Source organism: Ctenopharyngodon idella, chromosome 1 (genome assembly GCF_019924925.1).
Source record: "Ctenopharyngodon idella isolate HZGC_01 chromosome 1, HZGC01, whole genome shotgun sequence".
Classification (NCBI taxonomy): Eukaryota; Metazoa; Chordata; class Actinopteri; order Cypriniformes; family Xenocyprididae; genus Ctenopharyngodon; species Ctenopharyngodon idella.
The window spans coordinates 849,378-873,405 of NC_067220.1; the positions used below are offsets into that span (position 1 = coordinate 849,378).

General features: G+C 36.3%; 1 protein-coding gene across 1 annotated transcript; it reads left to right on the forward strand.

Annotated features, from left to right (window-relative positions):
* LOC127508231 (uncharacterized) lies at positions 1-18,327 on the forward strand. Its single transcript, XM_051885993.1, has 10 exons — positions 1-160; positions 329-652; positions 1,545-1,862; positions 1,959-2,285; positions 2,664-2,698; positions 10,746-10,956; positions 13,497-13,589; positions 16,987-17,082; positions 17,290-17,336; positions 17,432-18,327. Exons 1-10 carry the CDS (start codon positions 121-123, stop codon positions 17,741-17,743), a joined length of 1,803 nt encoding a protein of 600 aa, XP_051741953.1. The 5' UTR covers positions 1-120; the 3' UTR covers positions 17,744-18,327.
* The last annotated feature ends 5,701 nt before the right edge of the window (positions 18,328-24,028 follow it).

Consider the following 24,028-nt stretch of genomic DNA (forward strand, 5'->3'; position numbering starts at 1 on the left):
AGCACTTCATGTTAAACATGTAACCAGGAAAGAAACACTCAAAACTCATCTGAACACACATCGAGAGCTTCAGAAGGACTGAATCTACTGACAACAGAGATCATTTAATAAGAGAGAAGAATGAAGATCATCTTGACTTTCACTCTGCTGATGATTCCTGGTAAGAACAATCAGATCACAGAAGAACTACAGCTGTGATCAAATGATGAACAAAACTCTGTATCTATAACTAATATGGTGAAATTACCAATTAAGTCAATGAATCTCTTTAAAATAAATCTCGCTCCAGTATGTGTTAGTGTTGTATTAAGATGCTGGTTTGTTGTAGGTGTCGTGAGCTCCATCAGTGTGACAGGATATTCAGGAGGAGGAGTCACGATCACATGCAAATATGATGAAGGATATACAGCAAATATAAAGTATTTTTGTAAAGGACAGTGGAAAACAACATGCTCTGACCTCATCAAGACTGATATTAAAGATAAATGGGTTAAAACTGGAAGATTCTCTCTGTATGACGACACAAGATCAGCAGTCTTCACTGTGACCATCAGAAATCTGAGTGAAGAGGATTCTGGGATGTACTACTGTGCAGCTGATATCTCTTTAGCTGAAGATTTCTACACTGAAGTGAATCTGAAGGTTATACGAGGTGAGTAACTGAGAGCCTCAAACCCATGATGATCTCCACAACATCACGATACTCAACACTGACTGTAATTACTGCCGTTCACTCGTCAAACTCATAACAGACGCCATCAATAACCTTTTGATCTCCTAGTTTAACATTTACACTCATAAATTAAATAGAATACTAAATAATAGCAATTAATAGTCTCAAATGTGCTCAAGGTATGCTTTTCAAACCCTTATCAGTGTTAGTCTCAAAGGAACCCACCATATTATGTTTCAGCGTTTCCACATGGACAAAATGCATTGAACTCAATATAACATAATACAGCTCAACATGGAAAATCTATGAAAAATATATGTGATTGTTTCACATCTCCTAATTACGCATCACATTTTTAAGAGTATTATGATCTTTGAACTCTGTTTACTCTTGGAAATTGCAACGATTGAATTGCTAATAAAATAATAATTTGAAAACTCAACAATCATCTTTAAACTGGACATACATTATCACTAAGCATTCATGAATATTTGGATATTGGTCAATAAAAACCATACATACACACCTGTAGAAAATGATGAGATCAACACAGTCTGCAGCGTTCTGGTGTTTTCTTTAAATGCTTTGAACCTTTTACCTGAACATAACTTCCTCATCACTCTAACGTAATGTGCCACCTACAGGCATCTTATAGAAGACACTTACATCTAAGTAACATTTAAACACTTTTAAAGATTCTCTTAAGTATTTTAATTGAAGAAAGAAAAAAATATGCATTTTGGGGTACCTATTATTACTTAATAAATTTTGTCTTTCACCATCATATTTCCAGTCTGTCACACATTCATAAATGTTGCAGCAAAGTGACCAGATCATAAAATGACAAATTATCTGGGTTTGTGTTTAACAGGTCAACAAATCAGATCTGTGAAAGGATATATTGGAGGAAACGTCATTATAAACTACAAATATGAGATGAAACACAAGAACCATGTGAAATATTTCTGTAAAACTGCAGCAGATCAATGTTTCACTGTAATAAACTCTAACAGAGCAGCAGAATGGAAACAGGACAGACGATTCTCCGTTCATGATGACAGATCTGCAGGTCTCTTACGTGTGTTTATCAGAGAGCTGAATGAGAACGACTCTGGAGAATATGAGATTACAGTCAAAGTTTCTGAAGACTACAGTTTCTTCTCTGAGTTTAATCTGGACATCAGAGACGGTGAGACACTTTCATTCATTTCTGCATTATTTGACAGAATCCATGAATATATCTGGTAATTGTAACATTGCTGCACTTGATTTGGATCTGAAACAGATGGTTGTTGTGTGAAGAGCATCAGTCTATCAGCTGCTGCAGGAGCATCTGTGAACATCAGCTGCAAATACCCACAATCCCACATTAGTGATGTGAAGTTTCTCTGCTGGAGATCTGGAGCTGATCTCTGTGCTGAAGAGACGTCTGTGAAGGAGAGCAGAAGATGGAGTCCTGAGGGAAAGATCCAGCTGTATGATGACAGAGAAGAGCAGCTCCTGACGGGAAGCATCAGTCATGTGACTGAACAACATTCAGAATACTGGTGTGGAGTTCAGTCTGATCAAGGACACAAGAGCTTCATCACACGAGTCCTGATCAGCGTTACAGGTACGGGTGATTTTCTCACCAATATTAATCAATTAAAATAATTAATTTGTATTATTACAGTGTTTAGTATTGCAGCATTAGTGTGGTAATTGAACACAGTATGTTTGAACTGCAGTTAATGGTGTTCATCCAGTAACTCTGCTGTAGTGTATTATTCAGTGTGAAACCACAGGCTTAAGTTCCAGAAACTCAAACAAACAGCTCACAGTTCTATTTTCTAAGTGTCTGTGTGTCACCAAGCGTGAATTCTGGGTAGTGAGTGTGTGAATGACATCAGTAACAAGTGTCTGTATCATGAGAAAAGAGATGACAAGTTCTGGGTGTGAAAAAAGCATCACTTAGAAATTTATTGTTTCATTTTTATATACAAAATTCCAGAAACATCATCATCATCATCATCATCATCATCATCATCATCATCATCACCACCACCACCACCACCACCATCATCATCATCATCATCATCAGTTGAATCTCCACATCAGAGAATGTGTATAAAATGATTTGGTTTGGTTTGGTTTGGTTTGGAATGGTTTGTATTGTTTTTAATTTTTGCTTAATTTTTTTTGCTTTAATTTTTGTAAATGACTGGTCACACAGATTCCTCTGTAGTTATTAGGGTCTGTTTTGTCTCCACTATTAAAGATGGGAGAGATGAGCCTTGTATTCCAGACCTCTGGAAAAACACCTGAACTCAGAATCAAGTCAAAGACTTTGAGCAATGCATTCTGAAGTTCAATTTAAGCATCTCGGTTTTTTTTATGTTGTCAGGGTCACAGGATTTATTAGATTTGAGGGACTTCAGTTTTCCACTAAGTTCTTGTTGGATTATTAGATAGTGGATTTCGGTTGTTTTTGATGCATGACTCAAGAACGTTCAGGTTGGGATTATTTAAAGGGTCAGTTTGATGGTATAGAGGTTCTCAAAATGATCATCGTGTATGGCTGGTTCGTGTGGCTTTGAAGTGTTCAAACTGTTCCACATGCTCCAGAACTGGCCCTGACCAATTGTGTTTTTTTTTTAATCTTTTGAAGCGTGTTGTTATAATAATCGAGTTTCTTCTGTCTCAGTGTGTTTTTGTATTGTTTCAGAAGTTCTGAGTGTTTTAAGCGTAACTCAGTGTTGACTGGATCTGTGTGTTTTTTTTAAATGAACCGTAGCTCTTGTCTAATTGTTTTACAGTCATGGTCAAACCATTTTTCAGAAGGTTTTTGTTTAGTGCAATTTTGTGTCTATATGGTGTCATGTTATTTAAGAGTTTTTTTTTTTTTTGCTATATTTTCAAAAATGTCATTAATATGTTTAATTGCTAAATCAATTCCCTTCTGATTATTATCATATGTTGAATTGCTGAACAATGTTATGGAATTGACTATTTCGTTTGACTTTAATACATGAATATATGTTTCAGCAGTGCTATGAGTCCATCTATATGATGTGTTAAGTTTACATACAGTTGCATGAAAAAGTGTGTGAACCTACTTGCAGAATCTGTGAAAATGTGAATAATTTTAACAAAATTGAGAAATCATACAAAATGCATGTTATTTTTTATTTAGTACTGTCCTGAGTAAGACATTTTACATAAAAGATGTTTACATATAATCCACAAGACAAAAAAAAAAAAAAAAATTGCTGAATTTATTAAAAATGGCCCTGTTCAAAAGTTTGTGAACCATTGATTCTTAATACTGTGTGTGGTTACCGGGAAGATTTTTTGTGATGGTTGTTTATGAGTCTCTTGTTTGTCCTGAGCTCTGTTCTTCAGAAAAAGCCTCCAGGTCCTGCAGATTCTTCAGTTTTCAAAGATTTTTTGCTTTCCAGCAGTGACTGTATGATTTTGAGATCCATATTTTCACACTGAGGACAACTGAGGGACTCAAACACAACTATTAAACAAGGTTCAAAAATTCACTGATGCTCCAGAAGGAAACACGACGCATTAAGAGCCGGGGGGCAAAAACTTTTGAACAGGATGAAGATGTCCAAAATGTTCTTATTTTGTGGATTTTTTTTTTTTTTTTTTTTTTTTTGTAATACTGCCCTTCGGAAGCAACAGAAGATACTTGCATGTTTCCTGGAAGACAAATTAAGTACAATTTACCTTGATCTTCAAATTTAAAACGTTTTCACCCCCCGGCTCTTCCCACGTCTACTGACTCCAGTTCCTGGTTATTTCTTCTAGGTAGGGTATTAAAGAGATCTTGGGGTATTTGTGTGAACAGATGTTTATCTCCTGAATCATCAATGTAGTCTGTTTGAGCATTTAGATCTCCACATAGTAAAATTTTCCTGAGTTTGATATTGATGAATTTCTCCTCGTAAAGTGTGAAATATTTCACTGTCATAGTATGAAAAATCTGATATGAATTCCACAGATAAAAAGGTCTTTATCCAGAATGTCAAAGTTTGTATCCAGTTTTAACCATGTGTGATTTTAATCCAAATGTTTTAGAGCACAAACCCTTAATACTCCAAAAGTTAGTGTTTAACATTTTTATATGATCAGAGATTAAAATACTGCTGTTTATCTGAAGGCAAAACTAAGAACCTATTATATATATATATACAAATAAATAAATACACCATAAGAAGAAGAAGAAGAAAATAAGGAAAATAAGTACTAGGTAACAGTAGAGCAGGTATAACAGTAGTAAACCAATTAAGTTAAAAAATAATTTAAATTTTATGGAGGGTAATTAAACACCTTTACCTTATTCTTTATTATGCTCAGGGTAGGTAAGTAAGTGAAATCTGATATAAATTATGAGCACTTTAAAATACTCGCAATCAGACAGAAGACTTCTCCACGGTCTGTTCGGGTTCAGCGACTTAAATTAATGCCACGGGAGGCAAACTTTATTATAAAATACAAGTCAGTTTATTTACAACTGTTACTATTCCTAGCAGTACATGTAATCTACAAACACTCTATACAAGTATTAAATAAAGTATAATATCAAAATGCTCTTCATTCAAGGCAATATCAGCGATGGTTCTGGTGCTGAAGAAGCTCTTCAGGCAGTAAGCTCTTCACGAAGCAGCATCTGCCGTAATATTCACACTAGATAATCTGAATACTTGAGGTCATCATCTTTGGAAATCCCCTCATTATTTATTGGTGTTTTATAGACAATTTGTCAAATCCGAACTCTTGAGGTATCGTGAGTTTTTGGGGATCCCCTCAAGACTATATATTAAGCCTTTTGCATCTTTGTTCTCCTTCTTCGGACTCTTCTTCTTTGCTGCCTCCTGCGTCTCGTCTGCAACACATCATCCAACAGTAATGCTTGCTTTTTCTTCTTGCATTAGCAAAGCTCTTTCTAATGCATGTTTTTTTCCTCTCTACCAACATGCTTTTATTAAATGCTTAAAACATCAAGTGTGTAGTCTTTTCTTAATAAACCACTATCTTAATAAAACAATACAACAACAGGTGTGGTGTCTTTTCTTAATAAAACATATTCTTAATAAAAGCTTTTACAACAATAAAGTGTGCTGTTTTCCTTTTTTCTTTGACCTTGAATTCAACTTTGTACAGCCACAACTTCTGCACACACATATGCTCTGCAACACTTTCCAGCCATTCACAGCACTCCTGGGTGAATACTATAAGACATCATATGAATGTTATATTCATTGTATTATAATACCTATGTAATAGTTACATAATTGCCCATATAAGGCTTTTCCAGGAAATAAACAAAATAATAAACCATATTAGCTAAAAACGTCAAACAATGAGGCAGGGCATTGTATTCTTATGCATACTGTACAACAACATGAATAATGATTACAAATAAATAAACAAATGATAATAATAATCACAGTTAAATAATCATTGTGTTGTGAATGTTAATGCATAAAATTAAATACTCAAAAAAATGGGGTCGTCTCTCTTGTTGTCTGTGAGACCATTGTAAAGTCATGGGTCGTCTCTGGAGGTCTTGAGAGAGATGAAGGTCCAGATGGATCAAACGGCCTCATTCTCATCTGATTTCTTTTTGTTCCTCTATAGCCAGTTGTTGGGAAGCGTCCAATGGCAACATTCTTGATAGCTTTGGCAAAATCCTGATAATCCTGGTAGGACTGGAACAGGTGTGTCGGACGTCTTCATTGATCTGATCAATCACAGCCGGAGGGACGTCGAGCCGTGGGAGCAGAGTGGAAACCAGCACACGTGTAGCAGGGGAATGTCTGTGAGGCTTTCTCTGCATTCTCATACATAGCCTTGGTTGTGCCTTCCCATGGCCATTCTCTGTGTCTGGAGGTGAAGACCTGTGTGATGTTACTTCATGATGGGGTTGTGAATCACTTTCAGCCTTAAAGGGTTAGTTCACCCAAAAAATTAAAATTCTGTCATTTATTACTCACCCTCATGTCGTTCCACACCCGTAAGTCATCTTCAGAACACAAATTAAGATATTTTTGATAAAATCTGATGGCTCAGTGAGATCTCCATTGCCAGCAAGTTAGTTTCCTTTTCCTTTTTCAGTGCCCAGAAAGGTACTAAAAACATATTTAAAACAGTTCATGTGACTACAGTGGTTCTACCTTAATATTATAAAGCAATGAGAATACTTTTCAGATCACCCATCAGATATTGTTGAATTAAGTCGTTATTTTGTTTTATTATCTCATTCCCGCCAATAGATGGCGCAGTTTATTGTTCTCATGTATGAGGGGGATATTGGTGACCTGTTTACTGTCTGCACTGTTTATACAGTTACCATGGGAACCGCTGCTTGTTTTACTATCTTTGACATGAATGTGATGCTCTGAAAAAACACTTCATTTAAATCTTAAATCAGTTAAAAACATTAAATATTACGATTCTGGAAAAACATAAAACTAAGGCTTTGAAATTGAATCATTCTGTGAAAACCTCTGTAAAATAACACTTTTTATGAGTTTTATCTGCACATGTCTGTTCTGCAGCTGTGCTCATTAACCATGTATGAAGAACTAGTTTCACTTCCCTCTTCTCTCTCTCTCTCTCTCTCTCTCTCTCTCTCTCTCAGAGGAAGTGGGTGTCTCCGTCACATTCAGCACTTCATGTTAAACATGTAACCAGGAAAGAAACACTCAAAACTCATCTGAACACACATCGAAAGCTTCAGAAGAACTGAATCTACTGACAACAGAGAAGATCGTTTAATAAGAGAGAAGAATGAAGATCATCTTGACTTTCACTCTGATGATGATTCCTGGTAAGAACAATCAGATCACAGAAGAACTACAGCTGTGATCAAATGATGAACAAAACTCTGTATCTATAACTAATATGGTGAAATTACCAATTATTAAGTCAATGAATCTCTTTAAAATAAATCTCGCTCCAGTATGTGTTAGTGTTGTATTAAGATGCTGGTTTGTTGTAGGTGTCGTGAGCTCCATCAATGTGACAGGATATTCAGGAGGAGGAGTCACGATCACATGCAAATATGATGAAGAATATACAGCAAATGAAAAGTATTTTTGTAAAAGTGTTCAGAAAGTGCTTAGAAAGTGCTCTGACCTCATCAAGACTGATATTAAAGATAAATGGTTTAATAATGGAAGATTCTCTCTGTATGACGACACAAGATCAGCAGTCTTCAATGTGACCATCAGAGATCTGACTGAACTGGATTCTTGGACGTACTGGTGTGCAGTTGATAAATCTGGAATAGATTCCTACACTGAAGTGAATCTGAAGGTTATAAGAGGTGAGTAACTGAGACCCTCGAAACCCATGATGATCTCCACAACATCACGATACTCAACACTGACTGTAATTACTGCCGTTCACTCGTCAAACTCATAACAGACGCCATCAATAACCTTTTGATCTCCTAGTTTAACATTTACACTGTTCAATTAAAAAGAATACTAAATAATAGCAATTAATAGTCTCAAATGTGCTCAAGGTCTGCTTTTCAAACCCTTATCAGTGTTAGTCTCAAAGGAACCCACCATATTATGTTTCAGCGTTTCCACATGGACAAAATGCATTGAACTCAATATAACATAATACAGCTCAACATGGAAAATCTATGAACAATATATTTGATTGTTTCACATCTCCTAATTACGCATCACATTTGTGATTATTTACTCTTGGAAATTGCAATGATTGAATTGCTAATAAAATATTAATTTGAAAACTAAGCATTCATGAATATTTGGATATTGGTCAATAAAAACCATACATACACACCTGTAGAAAATGATGAGATCAACACAGTCTGCAGCGTTCTGGTGTTTTCTTTAAATGCTTTGAACCTTTTACCTGAACATAACTTCCTCATCACTCTAATGTAATGCGCCACCTACAGGCATCTTATAGAAGACACTTACATCTAAGTAACATTTAAACACTTTTAAAGATTCTCTTAAGTATTTTAATTGAAGAAAGAAAAAAAATATGCATTTTGGGGTACCTATTATTACTTAATAAATTTTGTCTTTCACCATCATATTTCCAGTCTGTCACACATTCATAAATGTTGCAGCAAAGTGACCAGATCATAAAATGACAAATTATCTGGGTTTGTGTTTAACAGGTCAACAAATCAGATCTGTGAAAGGATATATTGGAGGAAACGTCATTATAAACTTCAAATATGAGATGCAAGAAGCGAGTCCTTTGATAAACATCTGTAAAACTGCAGCAGATCAATGTTTCACTGTAATAAACTCTAACAGAGCAGCAGAATGGGAACAGGACAGATTCTCCGTTCATGATGACAGATCTGCAGGTCTCTTACGTGTGTTTATCAGAGAGCTGAATGAGAACGACTCTGGAGATTATAAGATTAAAGTCAAAGTTTCTGAAGACTACAGTGTCTTCTCTGAGTTTAATCTGGACATCAGAGACGGTGAGACGCTTTCAGTCATTTCTGCATTATTTGACAGAATCCATGAATATATCTGGTAATTGTAACATTGCTGCACTTGATTTGGATCTGAAACAGATGGTTGTTGTGTGAAGAGCATCAGTCTATCAGCTGCTGCAGGAGGATCTGTGAACATCAGCTGCAAATACCCACAATCCCACATTAGTGATGTGAAGTTTCTCTGCTGGAGATCTGGAGCTGATCTCTGTGCTGAAGAGACGTCTGTGAAGGAGAGCAGAAGATGGAGTCCTGAGGGAAAGATCCAGCTGTATGATGACAGAGAAGAGCAGCTCCTGACGGGAAGAATCAGTCATGTGACTGAACAACATTCAGAATACTGGTGTGGAGTTCAGTCTGATCAAGGACACAAGAGCTTCATCACACGAGTCCTGATCGATGTTACAGGTACGGGTGATTTTCCATAACATGCTGTTCATCTTATTTCTCATGCTGCTTAAAATCACTGAGGTTTGAAGCTGATTCTTTTTAAGCAAGTTTAACCACATGGTTATTTTTAATTTAGATGTTCTTTCTGATAAATAAAGCAAAACCACAAACTACAATTGAAAGAGGAAGTATAAAAACAAACTGCAGTTCACATGATTACAGTCTATGCAGGTCAAAGTGCAGCTTTGTGTAGATAAACGGTGCTGTTGGGGCAGTTGTGGCCTAATGGTTAGAGAGTCGGCCTTGTAACCAAAAGGTGGAGGGTTCAAGTCTCAGTGCTGGCAGGAAACAGATGACCTTGAGTAAGACACCTAACCTCCAATCGCCTGTGTGCGTGTGTGCACTTGTTAAAATGCAGAACACAAATTTCTAGTATGGGTCACCATACTTGGCCACGCACCACGTTCACAATGAGAAACTGCGCTGCTCACATAGTGAAGCAATGATCAATGTTTGTGTTTGACCGATTTAATCTTCATTTCATTCTATAAACGTAACCGCTCTAATATTGTTATACAGTTATAGTTATTTGTTAATTTCATATTCATGTACTCATATCTTACTGTTAATGAAACTGACAGTGTCTCTCTTAGCATCCGCAAATGCTGTTTTTTTTTTGTTTGTTTTTTCACTTGCAGTTTGAAAGCGTTTAGTGTCTAGTTCTCTGTGTTAATCTTGTATTACTACAGTGTTTGGTGTTGCAGCATTATTGTTGTAATTTGGACACAGTATTACAGCAGCAGTTTTTAACTGTAGTACAGGTGTGTCATCTGGATACAGTAAAAGTGCAGGTTTTAGTGCTGCTGGAAGTCCTTTTACCACACTTGTACTATAGTTAACTGCAGTTAAGGGCGTTCACCCAGTAACACTGCTATGCACTATATTGAGAAACCACAGGCTTAAGTTCTGGGAACTCAAACTAACAGCTTTCAATTCTATTTTCTAAGTGTCTGTGTGTCACCAAGCGTGAATTCTGGGTAGTGAGTGTGTGAATGACATCAGTAACAAGTGTCTGTATCATGAGAAAAGTGTGTCAAGTTTGTGAAAAAAAGCATCATTTAGAAATTTATTGTTTCATTTTTATATACAAAATTCCAGAAACATCATCATCATCATCATCACCACCACCACCACCTATCATCATCATCATTATCATCATCCTCACCTCCATCATCATCATCAAGAACATATTCACCAACATCATCATCATCATTATCATCATCCTCACCTCCATCACCATCATCAAGAACATCATCATCATCATCACTATCATCATCCTCACCTCCAGCATCATCATCATCATCTGCTTCTTCTTTCTCATCAGTCAGACCTTCACCGTTCACAGGTATTTCCAGATCTTCTTCATCACTGGCGTCTCTAAACACATCAGCAGGTGATCTTGTGCTGAAATACAAACATGATCAATGGGTGTAGCTTGTGAAGAGGCCTGACCCCCCTAGCGGCTGACATATATTACTAAACATAAAAATAAATTATATTTTCAACTGTAAAATAATAAATAATAATGAATAAATATATTAAAAAAAAAACTAAAATAAATGAATACATAAATAAGTATACAAAGAAATGTAAAAAATAAATAAATAAATAAATAAATAAGTGTACTTATCCTTTTGTTTCCTTATTTATGTATAATTGTATTTTCCCCAAATTTATTTATTAATGTATTTATACATGTATTTCCACTTTTATTTATATCCTCATTTATTTATTTTATTTATGTATGTATTATTTCCACATTTATTTAATTCCTTGTTTATTTATGTATTTATATACTTATTTATTTTCATATTTATTTATTTCTACATTTCTTTTTCTGTATGCTAATGAGTGGGGTGTATTTTATAGCTCAGAGTAGCAAGGATGAAGCTCTGAGGCCACAGCGATACATTGTGGTGTGAACAAACAAAATGCAGGAGGTGTGCGGACATGCCTTTGCAACTTACACAACACAGTAAATTCCCCAGTGTTAAATTAACACCCCTCAGTGTTCATATGTGAACCACCAGCAGGGTATTAAAGTAACCCTGAAGCAGTGTAGAGGTCTGCGCGGGACTGTTTTTTCGTCCCGCTCCTGCAAGGTTCTATTCCTCACGCACCCGCTCCCGCCTAAAATTCACTCTGTGTTCACCTGCTATCCGCATATAGTGATTTTCTTCCCGACCCGACGGGTCCCGCTAAATTTAGATCGTTTCCAGAATCTCGCGTTTAAACTTCCCCTAGAGAAAGAGAGTGATTGGGGATAACAAATACAAAATGTTGCATAGCAAATACAAGATTTTCATGTGTTATTTGTCTTATGATGCTGTCAACACACTAAAAATGTCAGAGAAAAAATGTCCAAAGAATAATAGGCTAAATATCACAGAGAAAAATAGGCTAAATTAAATAGCCTACAACATGTCCCTCAAAACTATAGGCTAAGCCAAAAATACATAAACGAAAACTGAAATATTTTTTAACATCCACACAAGAACAGAATGACGCTGACTGACAACCGTTTCAGAACGTCTCTCCTCTAAAATCCGATCACAAAAGTTGAATGTTCTCTGAAGGTGCACTCGTGCAGACCTCTAATGCAAAGAACATATCTTGCCAGTTTTCTCAGGACAGGGAACTGGTGACTGTGTGAACGCCACCACTGCAGAAAGTTTTGTTCACTTCAAGTTCAAGCACAGATGCGCTGATGTCAGAGCATCTCGGGAGCGACCGGGTTATTGTCAGACCGCCCGCTCCCGCCTAAAGTACACTAAAGTTACTGACCGCAATCCACCTTTCATTCAAAATTGAAACCCGCGCAGCAAGAAATCTTATCGGGTCCCGTGGTTCCTGCGGGAAAGTCGCGGGAATGCAGACCTCTAAAGCAGTGTTAGAGTAAATTAGATACTTTAGTGATTAATTAAGTGATGATTGTTTGATTATTGAAGACACCTGATGATAATGAGCAGAATCACTGAAGAAAAGAAAAACACAAGAACTACAACTGACTTCAGCCACAGCCTTAGATGAAATCAACTGAAAATACTTTAAATCTCTCTTATTACAAACCAGACTGGCTTTATTTATGTCAGTTGTCTTCAGTTATTTTTGAGAATGAACAGGTTTAGTTTTTTTTGAAAATGTTGGTCACCATTATGGTGATCAGTGTCTCCTTTAGTTGGGCAGTTCCCTTGGCTTTTATGTCAGTTTCTGTTTTTTGACACAGTGTTTGCCAGAACACATAATTTGTTGAACAAAGATGATCAGGTGATATAGTTTTTATCATCATATGGCATTAATTATTTATAATACTTCATAATAATTTACTGCCTCATTCTGTGAAAAGATCCACTTCAGATCCCAAAATGGAATTTATTTCAAACACTCGACTGACTTTCTGAAGTGAGTTTGGAGTAAAAACATCTAATGTTTGGCGCTTTTTGCTTTTCAAATGCACATCATAAGTGACTCAAACTCGCAACGCTTACAGAGACCATTTACTCTATGACACATTATTGTTTAGTACATTATAAACATCTACATTTGAGCAGATATCCACAAACACAATATTTCACAGTAAACACTGGCCTAAACATTCTAATATTCATCGTGTAAACACTCATATTATTTTTATATTGTACTGTGTTTAATATCATAGAGCAGAAAAACATCCTAATGTCATACATTTATATTTATTTAGCATTGCCGACCTGCCTATGTTTTATATTTCTACATGTTTCCGTCGATTTCACACATATTAGTTTGGCAATAGTTCAACTAGTACAATGTGTACAAGTTTGAAAAATGTTAACTAATGTAAGAAATAATAACTTAATTAACTCCACTGGATTAATCGCATTCTTCTTCTTCTGAGGTGAATTCAAGGTTTATTCCTCACAGCGCGTCTTCAACTCAGTGAAAAGAAGAGGAATGATGAAGATGATGCTTTGTTTATCGAGGTGATGGGAGCGTTTACAGGTTAGCATGGCTAACACGTGGACGATTAGAATCGCTTGCATAGTGTGTTAATATGATATAGGCCTGCTGGAAAGCAGATGAGCCCAGAATATAAACGCAAAGCACTGTTTCGTTCATATTTTGGCATCATCTGCTTGCCTGCAGTTTGCTTTATCAATAAGATAAGCTGTACTGAATTTGGTCTTTTAATACTGTCTTAATGCATTAAGCCACGTTAAACGTTTTCTTCATAACGGTTTTCTATGGGAGGAAAATGTTTAACATGCAATTAACCTCGTTGCTTTCATATTCTGGGCTCTTCTGCTCATCTGCTTTATTAATAAGGTGTGTGCTGAATTTGGTCCTCCAATATCACTGTCTTAGTACATTAAGCCACATTCAGTGTTTTAGAATGTCCTTCAACGTGAGTTTCGTATTTTCCTTCATGTTGTTTTAGATCACATAAAAGCCAGATGCAGTTTTATTGGTTATGAATAAAGTCATCTGTGATTTGTCAATGACAAACAGCTGCTGCGAAAAGATTTTTTTTTTTTATGCTGTAACAATGCCACTGTAACGATGGACCAATCATGATAAAAACTTGCAGCTCGGCAACTGAAAGCCGGCTTAAAGGCACACCGTCATTCATCTTGAAATCATATGATTTGATTCATGTCTTCTGATTGGTTGTTCTGTGGACTTAGAGGCTTTTGCTGACAAAGGGAAGTGACGTTTAGCGGTTTCTGCCAACAAACCAGTATTTGTGAATGGGCTGATGCTGGGATTTAGCGGATTTGAAGCGAAAGTATTTGATGAACGTACACAATGTACGGAGAGCATTCACTCAGTATCATATCTCATTTTTGATGGAGGTGGTGTTTAGCGGCTTTTGCATCTGAACTCTTCAAATGTTGACATAAATACATAGGCATACATTTACATAAATAAACATGTAAATAAATAAATGTATAAATAAAAGAAAAAAAATAATAAATGTAGAAAAAATACAATTATACCTAAGGAAATAAAGGTATACATATGCATTATTTTTACATTTCTTTGTTTATTTAGTTTACATTTCTTTCTATATGTATTTATTTATTTCTTATTTCGACAGCTTTGGCATTCCATAGTGGAAAATGTGTTGATTTTAGTAAAGAATAATTCCATTTTTACATACAGTACTCACTGTTACATATGGTTCAACATGTCTATTTATGACAAACTGGCTGGTACATTTAGTAATATACAAGAGCAACTGATGCACATGTGCGAGACAATTGTTATTTAAATGGTTCGCATGAATGTACAATGTAAAACCTAGAAACAGGTTTGATTTTTTCCCCCACGGGTTAAAAGTTTGACATATTGCATAAATTGTATTTGACTGAAAAGCTTGTATTAAAATATGAACCTGTGCTTGATGTGAAGTTTAGTGAAGGAGGGCCTCTGGTAGGAGCCTTTGAGTTTTTAATTTGCATAACACTGACTGTAAAATATGTATTTTAGGTATGGGAATGTTATATTTTGAGTGATATATGAAATACGGTCATTGGGCTACTTTTGATTGGCCATTGGTCTTATTTTTTTTACGCAGACCTGGCAATCTTGAAATCCATTATCATGGTCTGGTCAATCCTATTCCAAACGTAAAGCAATGCCCATGATCTGATCTGATATTTAGCTGTGTAGCAATTCTGTACAGGTATTTAATTAATTTATGGGTGAAATATATGAATATAATAAATAATAAAGCTTTATGATTAATTATAATACATATACCGACCCGAGAGGGAATTATACATATATTGTGAATTAATTACAACGAATTATAATCAATCACATATATGATTAGTTCTGGTTTGATACTAATTTAGAGAAACTATTAGTTTGTCCAGCAAACCGTTAGCTCTTCATAGCCGATTATAAAAGGAAGGTTTTTCTCTGGCCACGAGAAAGACTTCCTATTCTAGCATCAATGCGTAAAGCAAGGATACTGGATCGGAACGTTAAAGTGACCTGGGTTTGTTGCATGAGCAAAAAAAAAACAATCGAACATGAATATAATGTATTTAATATATGAAACTACGGATACAGAGACTATACTACTAAACATACACAAACAATACACATATATAGAAAGCGAAAGTAAAGTCAAGAAAACAGAGGTGATCAAAGGAATGGCAACTTACTAACAGTTAAAACCTTTGAGAGCCAGCAAGGAAACTCAGCTTACACATCGAGCTTAAAACGCTTTGGAAAGAATGGTTCTATACTTGCATAGGTTCAGGTGCTGTGGTCATTTCGTGTTTCTGCAGGAGTTTCGGTGCGTGCGGCTGAAGCGATTGGTCCTTTTCCGAGAAGGTGTTCTTCGGCGGGATTTTCAAACAAGGGTTTAACTTAAGAGTAAGATAACCGGAAAATAAAGAAAAAGAAAAGAGTCCGTCTCCTAGGCGATGAAGAGTGAAGACTTCGGGCGACGGATGAAGAGGGTTTGACAAAGAAACTTGTTGCCAAAAAGATGGTCGTCCCGAAGAGAGGGGGCGCGTGATGGAAGCGCGGTCGCCGAGACGTCCGGGAGAGACGGGTGTTAAATGGCGAGAGACAATCGAGAGACAATCGAGAGACAATCGAGAGACAATCGAGAGATGCGTGTCATTGTGTTTTAAGGACAACAGACCAGAACGCCTCCTGGGATACATCAGCCAATGATGAGGGTGCGATTTTGGCGGGCAAACTCTTTCTTTGTCTCCATTTATGACCTAATTTGCATGGTTTATGAAGTGTCAGATCTGAGTACATTTTCTTCAAAGTACCATTAAAAATAGAAGAATGCATTTTACAGTCATGTGACATACATTTTCAATTAGAGCATAACGAAAGCTTTACAATGAGACCAAACTTGTCAGATGGCGAAGACATAGATGGGGAGAGACAGTTTATACTTGAGTTTTATCGTTTAGAAGAAAACTAATACAACTACAGTCATAGCTAAGCTTATATACTAGGGATAAATACATGCACCTTTAAATACAGCGACGGGTACACTTTGGCACAGTCATATTTGGAGGATAAATGTACATTCACAATCTCCATGCGTGTTTGTGAGTGTCTGTATGTGTGTGTGTATTGGGGTTGTGGCCAGTGTCTGTGACCACATGACCCTTAGCCCCACCAGGGTGACTCTTTGAAGTTCCTGGAGCTGGTGAGAATATGTTCTGTTTTTCTTTACTGGGGTAACAAAGGTGCCAATGGGGCAATTGGTCCCGGACTTGCCTGAGCCGATTCGTGATTTACACGCACAGTTCAGGAGGCTAAAAGCATTCTGAAATTTCCAAAGTTGATTGACTACGCCGGATCTATCCAGACGCTACAGCTGAAAGTGATCAGATTCTAAGATTATTTCTCTTGTTTTCAGGATCTTCTCTGATCGTTCCTCTGGTTCTGGTTCTTGTGGTTCTGATCATCGCTGGACTCTTATTACTGTTTCTCTCTAAGAAGCATCAGTCTCGAGGTAAAACTTCTTCTTAATTTTTTTTATATGCAGAAACTCTTTATACTGAGATTTTCTTGATCTGTTTTCCCACTCTCTGTCGCCACCTATAGGTTACAATGAGACATGAGCAAAATACAGATATTTGATGATGTGTGAAAACATTCACACAAGACTTCAGTGTTGAAATGTAATATAATGTCATTAATTTAGGATGCTTGTTTTTAGCAGATGGTGATTCGTCATCTCAGACTGGACCAGAAAAACATGAAGTGGTGAGTCCAGTTACTGTATAAAATGAGATTAATGTCTAATGCCTTCCATCCTGAAGATCTTCAGAGCTGTAAATAATTTCTCTGTCTCTCCTCAGGTTTCTCACGCTGGTTGTGATTATGAGGAGATTAAAGACACTCTCAAAGAGTTACCCACAAACCCCTCTGATTCTTTTGACACTGTTTATGCCACTGCCCAATTGCCCACAAACCCCTCTGTTTCCTCTAACTGTGTTTACGCTTCAGTTGAGAAAGCCACTGGAGACTCTCAGCGCTGCATCACATCTGCTGAGGATCTGAATTACGCAGTGGTGAATTTCCACAAGGAATCAGACTGTCCTGACAGTGTCAGTATCAGGAATAACCAGGATTACAGTGAATACGCTGCTGTCAATCATCTCACTGCTTGATGAGCCACAGCAGAGAATATAAATGAGCTGAATGTTTTTATCACCTTGTCTTTGGCGTTAAGTTTGTGTGTTTGGTGTTTTTTTTTGTTAGTCTTTAGATATGCTTCTTTGCTGTGTATTTTAGTCATTTGACTGTTGGCATGAAGTCTGATGAATGTTTAAATTACAGCACAGCGTTTTGTTCTGCAGATGACACTGAAAGAAATGATCAGAAACTTCTGGTCAGAGTTTGATGTAAATAAATACTGAATAGTTCAGAGACAAAAGTGTGAAATTAAAGCAGAATATGCAGCTGTGCTCAATTTTATGAACAAACTTTAGCAAATACAGCAACTGTTGTTTTTTCTCAGTTCTCACTTTAACAGCCTGATTTCTTAAAAAAAAAACAGATGAGGTTGTGATATTGTTCTCAAATGTGATATGCATGGATTATGGAAAGATGAAATGCACATAAAAGCACAACATCTGAGCTTTTTGAGTGTCTGTTATGAAGCCTGAAGTCTTTTCAGCTTTTAATAATATTTATTTCAGAACATTGACTCTCCACTGATGTAATAAAACATGAAGATTTTGTTTCTGACAAAGATCTTGTATAATTCTTGTGAAAACTCAGCTGAGCTCCTTTTTAAGGAGGACTTTATCACACTTTCAGCCTTTCTTTAAATTTCTTACCAAATTATAACATATTAAATTAAAAATTAATTAATAATAAATTACATGTAATCAACAGATCAGCACACAGCTAAATGATAATTGACAATAATATATGCTGTATCAATCAGCAGTGTGCTTATTTGGTTGCCATGGGAACTGCTGCTGTTTGCACGTGTGTCCACTAGATGTCACTGTCTATTTCTAGTCTTTGAGATTTTAGTAGTCTATGTCACTTCCTGTCCCTTGTGACAGGCGGACACATACTGTGCTGCTAGAACGCAGCCGTCCGCACATTCCCCTCATGGTCAGTTTCTCATTGTTTGACAGAGGCTCAGCACTTCCAGGTTCTACGTCAGAACGCTGACTCATTATTGGCCGGCTCCTGCGTCAGCATCACACGCATGCATCATGCTGATCACGTGATAAGTGTCAGCCAATACTAAGCCGCCATTCTGACGTAGAACCTGGAGGCACTGAATGTAAAAAGCGAATGAGAATGACACAGAAGAGAAGAAATTGTTGAATAAAGTTATTTTTGTTTTGTTTTTGCACACAAAAGTATTCTCGTACTTCATAAAATTAAGTTTGAACCACTGCAGTCACGTCGACTGTTATAACGATGTCTTTAGTACCTTTCTGGACCTTGAAAGTGTCGATTATATTGCTGTCAATGGAGTCACATACCTCTCGGATTTCATCAAAATATCTTAATTTGTGATCTCTATAAAGCTGATGATATTCTGTGGAACAGATAAATGTTTTTTTTTTTTTTTGTTTGTTTGTTTGTTTTTTGGACAGGACTAAAGGGAAAAAGGTAGATATTTTTTTCCCTGATGAGGAAAAGTTTGTGGCTTCTGTAGTGTGGACACGTAAAACGTAAAATCATACTGTTATCACAACAGAAACAGACTTAAGAAGTATCGATTTGTATTGAAGGAAGAATTGGAGACCTGTTGCATTATTGCATATGGATTATAAAAGTTGCCAGTAGACTAAATAATTATATGAGTGTAATAATCATGAAAGAACAATCATATTGTGTAAAGAGGCGAAGTATTAGGGATCATTTATTTTTAATGAGAGATATAATAGATTATGATATTATATTATAATAATAGATAAAGTATAATGATAATGATTTGAGGTTAATATCTCTTGATCAAGAATTTAACAGAGTTAACCACACTTATTTGTTCAAGTTACTGGAGGCTTTTGGTTTTGGAGATGATTTTACCTCATGGGTTAATTTATTGTACAATGAAGCTAAATGTATGGTCAAAGTAGCTGCTGGAGGTTTAAGTGTTCCCATTAAAGTACAGAGGGGAATAAGACAAGGATGCCCTCTTTCAGGGCCAATTTATAGTCTTGCAATTGAACCCCTACTGTGGAAATTAAGAGAACAGTTGACTGGTTTATACATTGAAGGGTCAAATATTTTAAATGATGTGAAATTATCCGCCTGTGCTGATGATGTAACTGTAATAATCATGAACAGTAATGATATTAAAGTGGTTTTAGAAAATCTTAAATGAAAATCTTAAATGAAAGAGCATCATCAGTGAATATAAATTGGACAAAAAGTGAGACCTTATGGCGTGGTTCAGAGAGATAGAATGTCCTGCATTTACTTAATAATGTCATGTGGCGAAAAGATGGTTTTAAGGAGTGTTTTTAGGTTCTGAGACATACAAGAAAAAGAACTGGGAAGGACTATTGGAAAAAGTGTGTCTCCGGTTATCTATTTGGAAATGGCTAATTCCTCAGCTGTCCTATAGGGGAAGGGTCTTAATAGTCAACAATCTTGTTGCTTTAACTCCAAAATGACTGTATTGGACCCTCCTGCTGCTGTCATTAAGGACATTCAGAGATGTCTTGTTGACTTCTTTTGGACAGGTCAGCATTGGTTGAGATCTGCGGTACTTTACTTGCCTCTTCATGAAGAGGAGCAAGGTGATATATATACGGAGCCCCGGACATGACATGCATGAAAAAAATAGTAGGCTAAATCATGCGCACGATTTACTAATTCGTACCCTCGATTTACTAAAACGCGCGCACGATTTACTATTTCGTTTGTGGGTAATTGGGCAGTGGCATAAACAATGTCAGAAGAATCAGAGGGGTTTGTGGGTAATTGTTCGTGAGTGTCTTTAATCTCCTCGTAATCACAACCAGCGTGAGAAACCTGAGGAGAGACAGAGAAATTATTTACAGCTCTAAAGATCTTCAGGATGGAAGTACATATAAATCGAGGGAACGAAATAGTAAATCGTGCGCACGAATTAGTAAATCTAGGGAACGAATGTTTAATGCGCACGATTAAATGTTTTTTCTTGCATGTCATGTGCGGGGCTCCGTAGATTTAGGATATAGGATGTAGGATTGCTGTTTTTAGACTACAAGCTGCCCAGAGACTTTTGAATGGGAAAGATGTCTGTAGACTGATGTGGCTTGTGGTATTTTGAGGAGAGGAGGACGACCGGGACTAGACAGACAATTGTTTTTAATGAATTTAAATGATGTGGTTAATTTTAAATAACTCCTTTTTTTATAAGAGAGTTCTGAAATCATGGAATGTTTTGAGAATTGTTCGAGAACAAGGTATTGTGAGTGGATCATGGATTAAAGAGGAACCACTTCTTTACAATCCTGCATTACCTATGAAAATCTAAGGACAGCTGTGGAGACATGGCCAGAGGATGGTTGTTGAAGGAAAAGTTGTTGAGTTTTAAAACTCCAGAGACTAAATTTGTTTTGTGATAATGAAAGAGAGCACTGTATCATATTTGCGTAAAAGTGATGCATTTTGAATTATTAAAATGTGTTTCAGACTCTAAATGCCAAGGAACAGAGGGATTTGATGTATCCCTTAAAGTTAGCTGGAGGATTTTATATGAACTTCCTATTGATAAGAGAACTGCTGACCTCCAATGGTGGATAATACATGGAGCAATAACTACTGATAGACATAGGACACACATTGATCCAACAATAAGGAATGAATGTCCATTTTGTTTTGAGTCTGAAGATATGAATCAATTATTCTTGCAGTGTGAATGACTGAAGCCAATGTTTCTGTTGTTGGAAAATTTGAGTAAAAATTTAGAATTTACATTACATGGCTTTATTTATGGCCTGAAATATAAGTATCAAAATAAAAAAAAAATAGATGTGTTAGCTGAAACACAATGATAAAGACATAAGGCAGTCTTTAATAAATCCACAGGCAGATAAATCCAAACAGAGAGAACAGCTTACAACACATGTAACACAGACAAGACCCGACAGAAAATGAATAGACACAGAGGAAGGATTAGTTCACTTTGAAATAAAAATTAGCCCAAGCTTTACTCACACTCAAGACATCCTAGGTGTATGTGACTTTCTTCTTTCTGATGAACATAATCGCAGAAATATTAATAAATATCCTGAAGCATCCAAGCTTTATAATGGCAGTGAACAGGGATCAATGAGTTTGAGCTGAAGTAAGTTTCTCCATCCACATCCATCCATCATAAATATGTGCTCCACATGGCTCTGGGGGTTAATAAAGGCCTTCTGAAGCAAAGTGATGCATTTGTGTAAAAAAAAAAAAAAAAAAAAAAAAAAAATCCATATTTAAACAAGTTATGAAGTAAAACATCTCGCTTCCGCACGAGCCGCCTTCCATATTGAAGCTACGAAGAAAGTGTAAACTGGCGTCGTGTCAGTTACACTTTTTCCGTATGTTAAATAGAGAAGGCTTAGGACGTAGCGCAAGCTTTGTGAACTGCAAGAGTTTTACACTTTCTGCGTACGTTGAATACGGAAGGCGGCTCGTGTGGAAGCAAGATGTTTTACTTCGTAACTTGTTAAATATGGATATTTTTTTACAGTAATGCATCACTTTGCTTCAGAAGGCCTTTATTAACCCCTCAGAGCCATGTGGAGAACATATTCATGATGAATGGATGTGGATGGAGGCACTTTCTTCAGCTCATACTCATTGAACCCTATCACTGCCATTATAAAGCTTGGATACATCAGGATATTTATTAATATTTCTCTGATTGTCTTCATCAGAAAGAAGGAAGTCATATACACCTAGGATGGCTTGAGGGTGAGTAAAGCTTGGGCTAATTTTCATTTGAAAGTGAACTAATCCTTTAATATACATACAAACAAGGCTAATTAAATACACACACCTGAACTAAATGAGAACTAATCAGAAACCATGACTACTTACTCAACAGTGGAAAACGGTGCAAACTGAAAACGAAGTTCAAACTAAGTGAGACTGTGACACTAAGAAGAAAAGCAAAAATGAATAGGGTTGTTTCTACTGATGTTAATATGACTTTAAGAGGTTTGATATCTGACCGGCTTACTGTTGAGCTTACATGTTATAAAATGGTTGGATATCATGATACTTTTAAATGTATTTTGGGTTTGAATGATGTTTTATGTAAATTGGAAGATGGAATTTTACAAATCAATGTATGAGGTTGTGTATGTAAGGTATTTTTAATATTTGTTTCTTTTGGGGGTTTTTCTCCTTTTTTGAGCATGTATATGTGTATATTTATGTATTTTTTTTTTATGTCTTGATTAAGTTGCATGTAATAATTGTTAAAATAAAAAAAAAAGAGACTAAAAGTCAAAAGTCTCTCTCTCAGAGGAAGTGGGCGTCTCCGTCACATTCAGCACTTCATGTTAAACACGTAACCAGGAAAGAAACACTCAAAACTCATCTGAACACACATCGAGAGCTTCAGAAGAACTGAATCTACTGACAACAGAGAAGATCATTTAATAAGAGAGAAGAATGAAGATCATCTTGACTTTCACTCTGATGATGATTCCTGGTAAGAATCTGAACTCAAGCAATTGCATCAGATGAACTAGAACTGCAATTAAATAGTGACCAAAACTCTTTATCTTCAACTAATATGGTGAAATTTGAATCTCACTTCAGTATATTAGTGTTGTATTAAGATGTTGGTTTGTTGTAGGTGTCGTGAGCTCCATGAATGTGACAGGATATTCAGGAGGTGAAGTCAACATCACATGCAAATATGATGAAGAATATACAGCATATATAAAGTATTTTTGTGGAGGACAGTGGTTCACAACATGCTCTGACCTCATCAAGACTAATATTAAAGATAAATGGTTTCAAAATGGAAGTCTCTCTCTGTATGACGACACAAGATCAGCAGTCTTCATTGTGACCATCAGAAATCTGAGAGAACTGGATTCTGGGAAGTACTGGTGTGGAATTGAAAGATTTGGAATAGATTTAAACACTGAAGTGAATCTGAAGGTTATAAGAGGTGAGTAACTGAGACCCTCAAACCCATGATGATCTCCACAACATCACGATACTCAACACTGACTGTAATTACTGCCGTTCACTCGTGAAACTCATAACAGACGCCATCAATAACCTTTTGATCTCCTTATAAGATATACACTATTAATCCTGACTTGAATTCATAAATGTTGCAGCAAAGTGACAGATATGTTTATATTGAGAACAAAATGACAAATCCTCTTTGTGTGACTGATTTATTCTTCATTTCATCCTATAAATGTGACCGCTCTACACTGTAAAATCCAACAGTTGTTCTAGCTAACAGTTAACTTTACTTA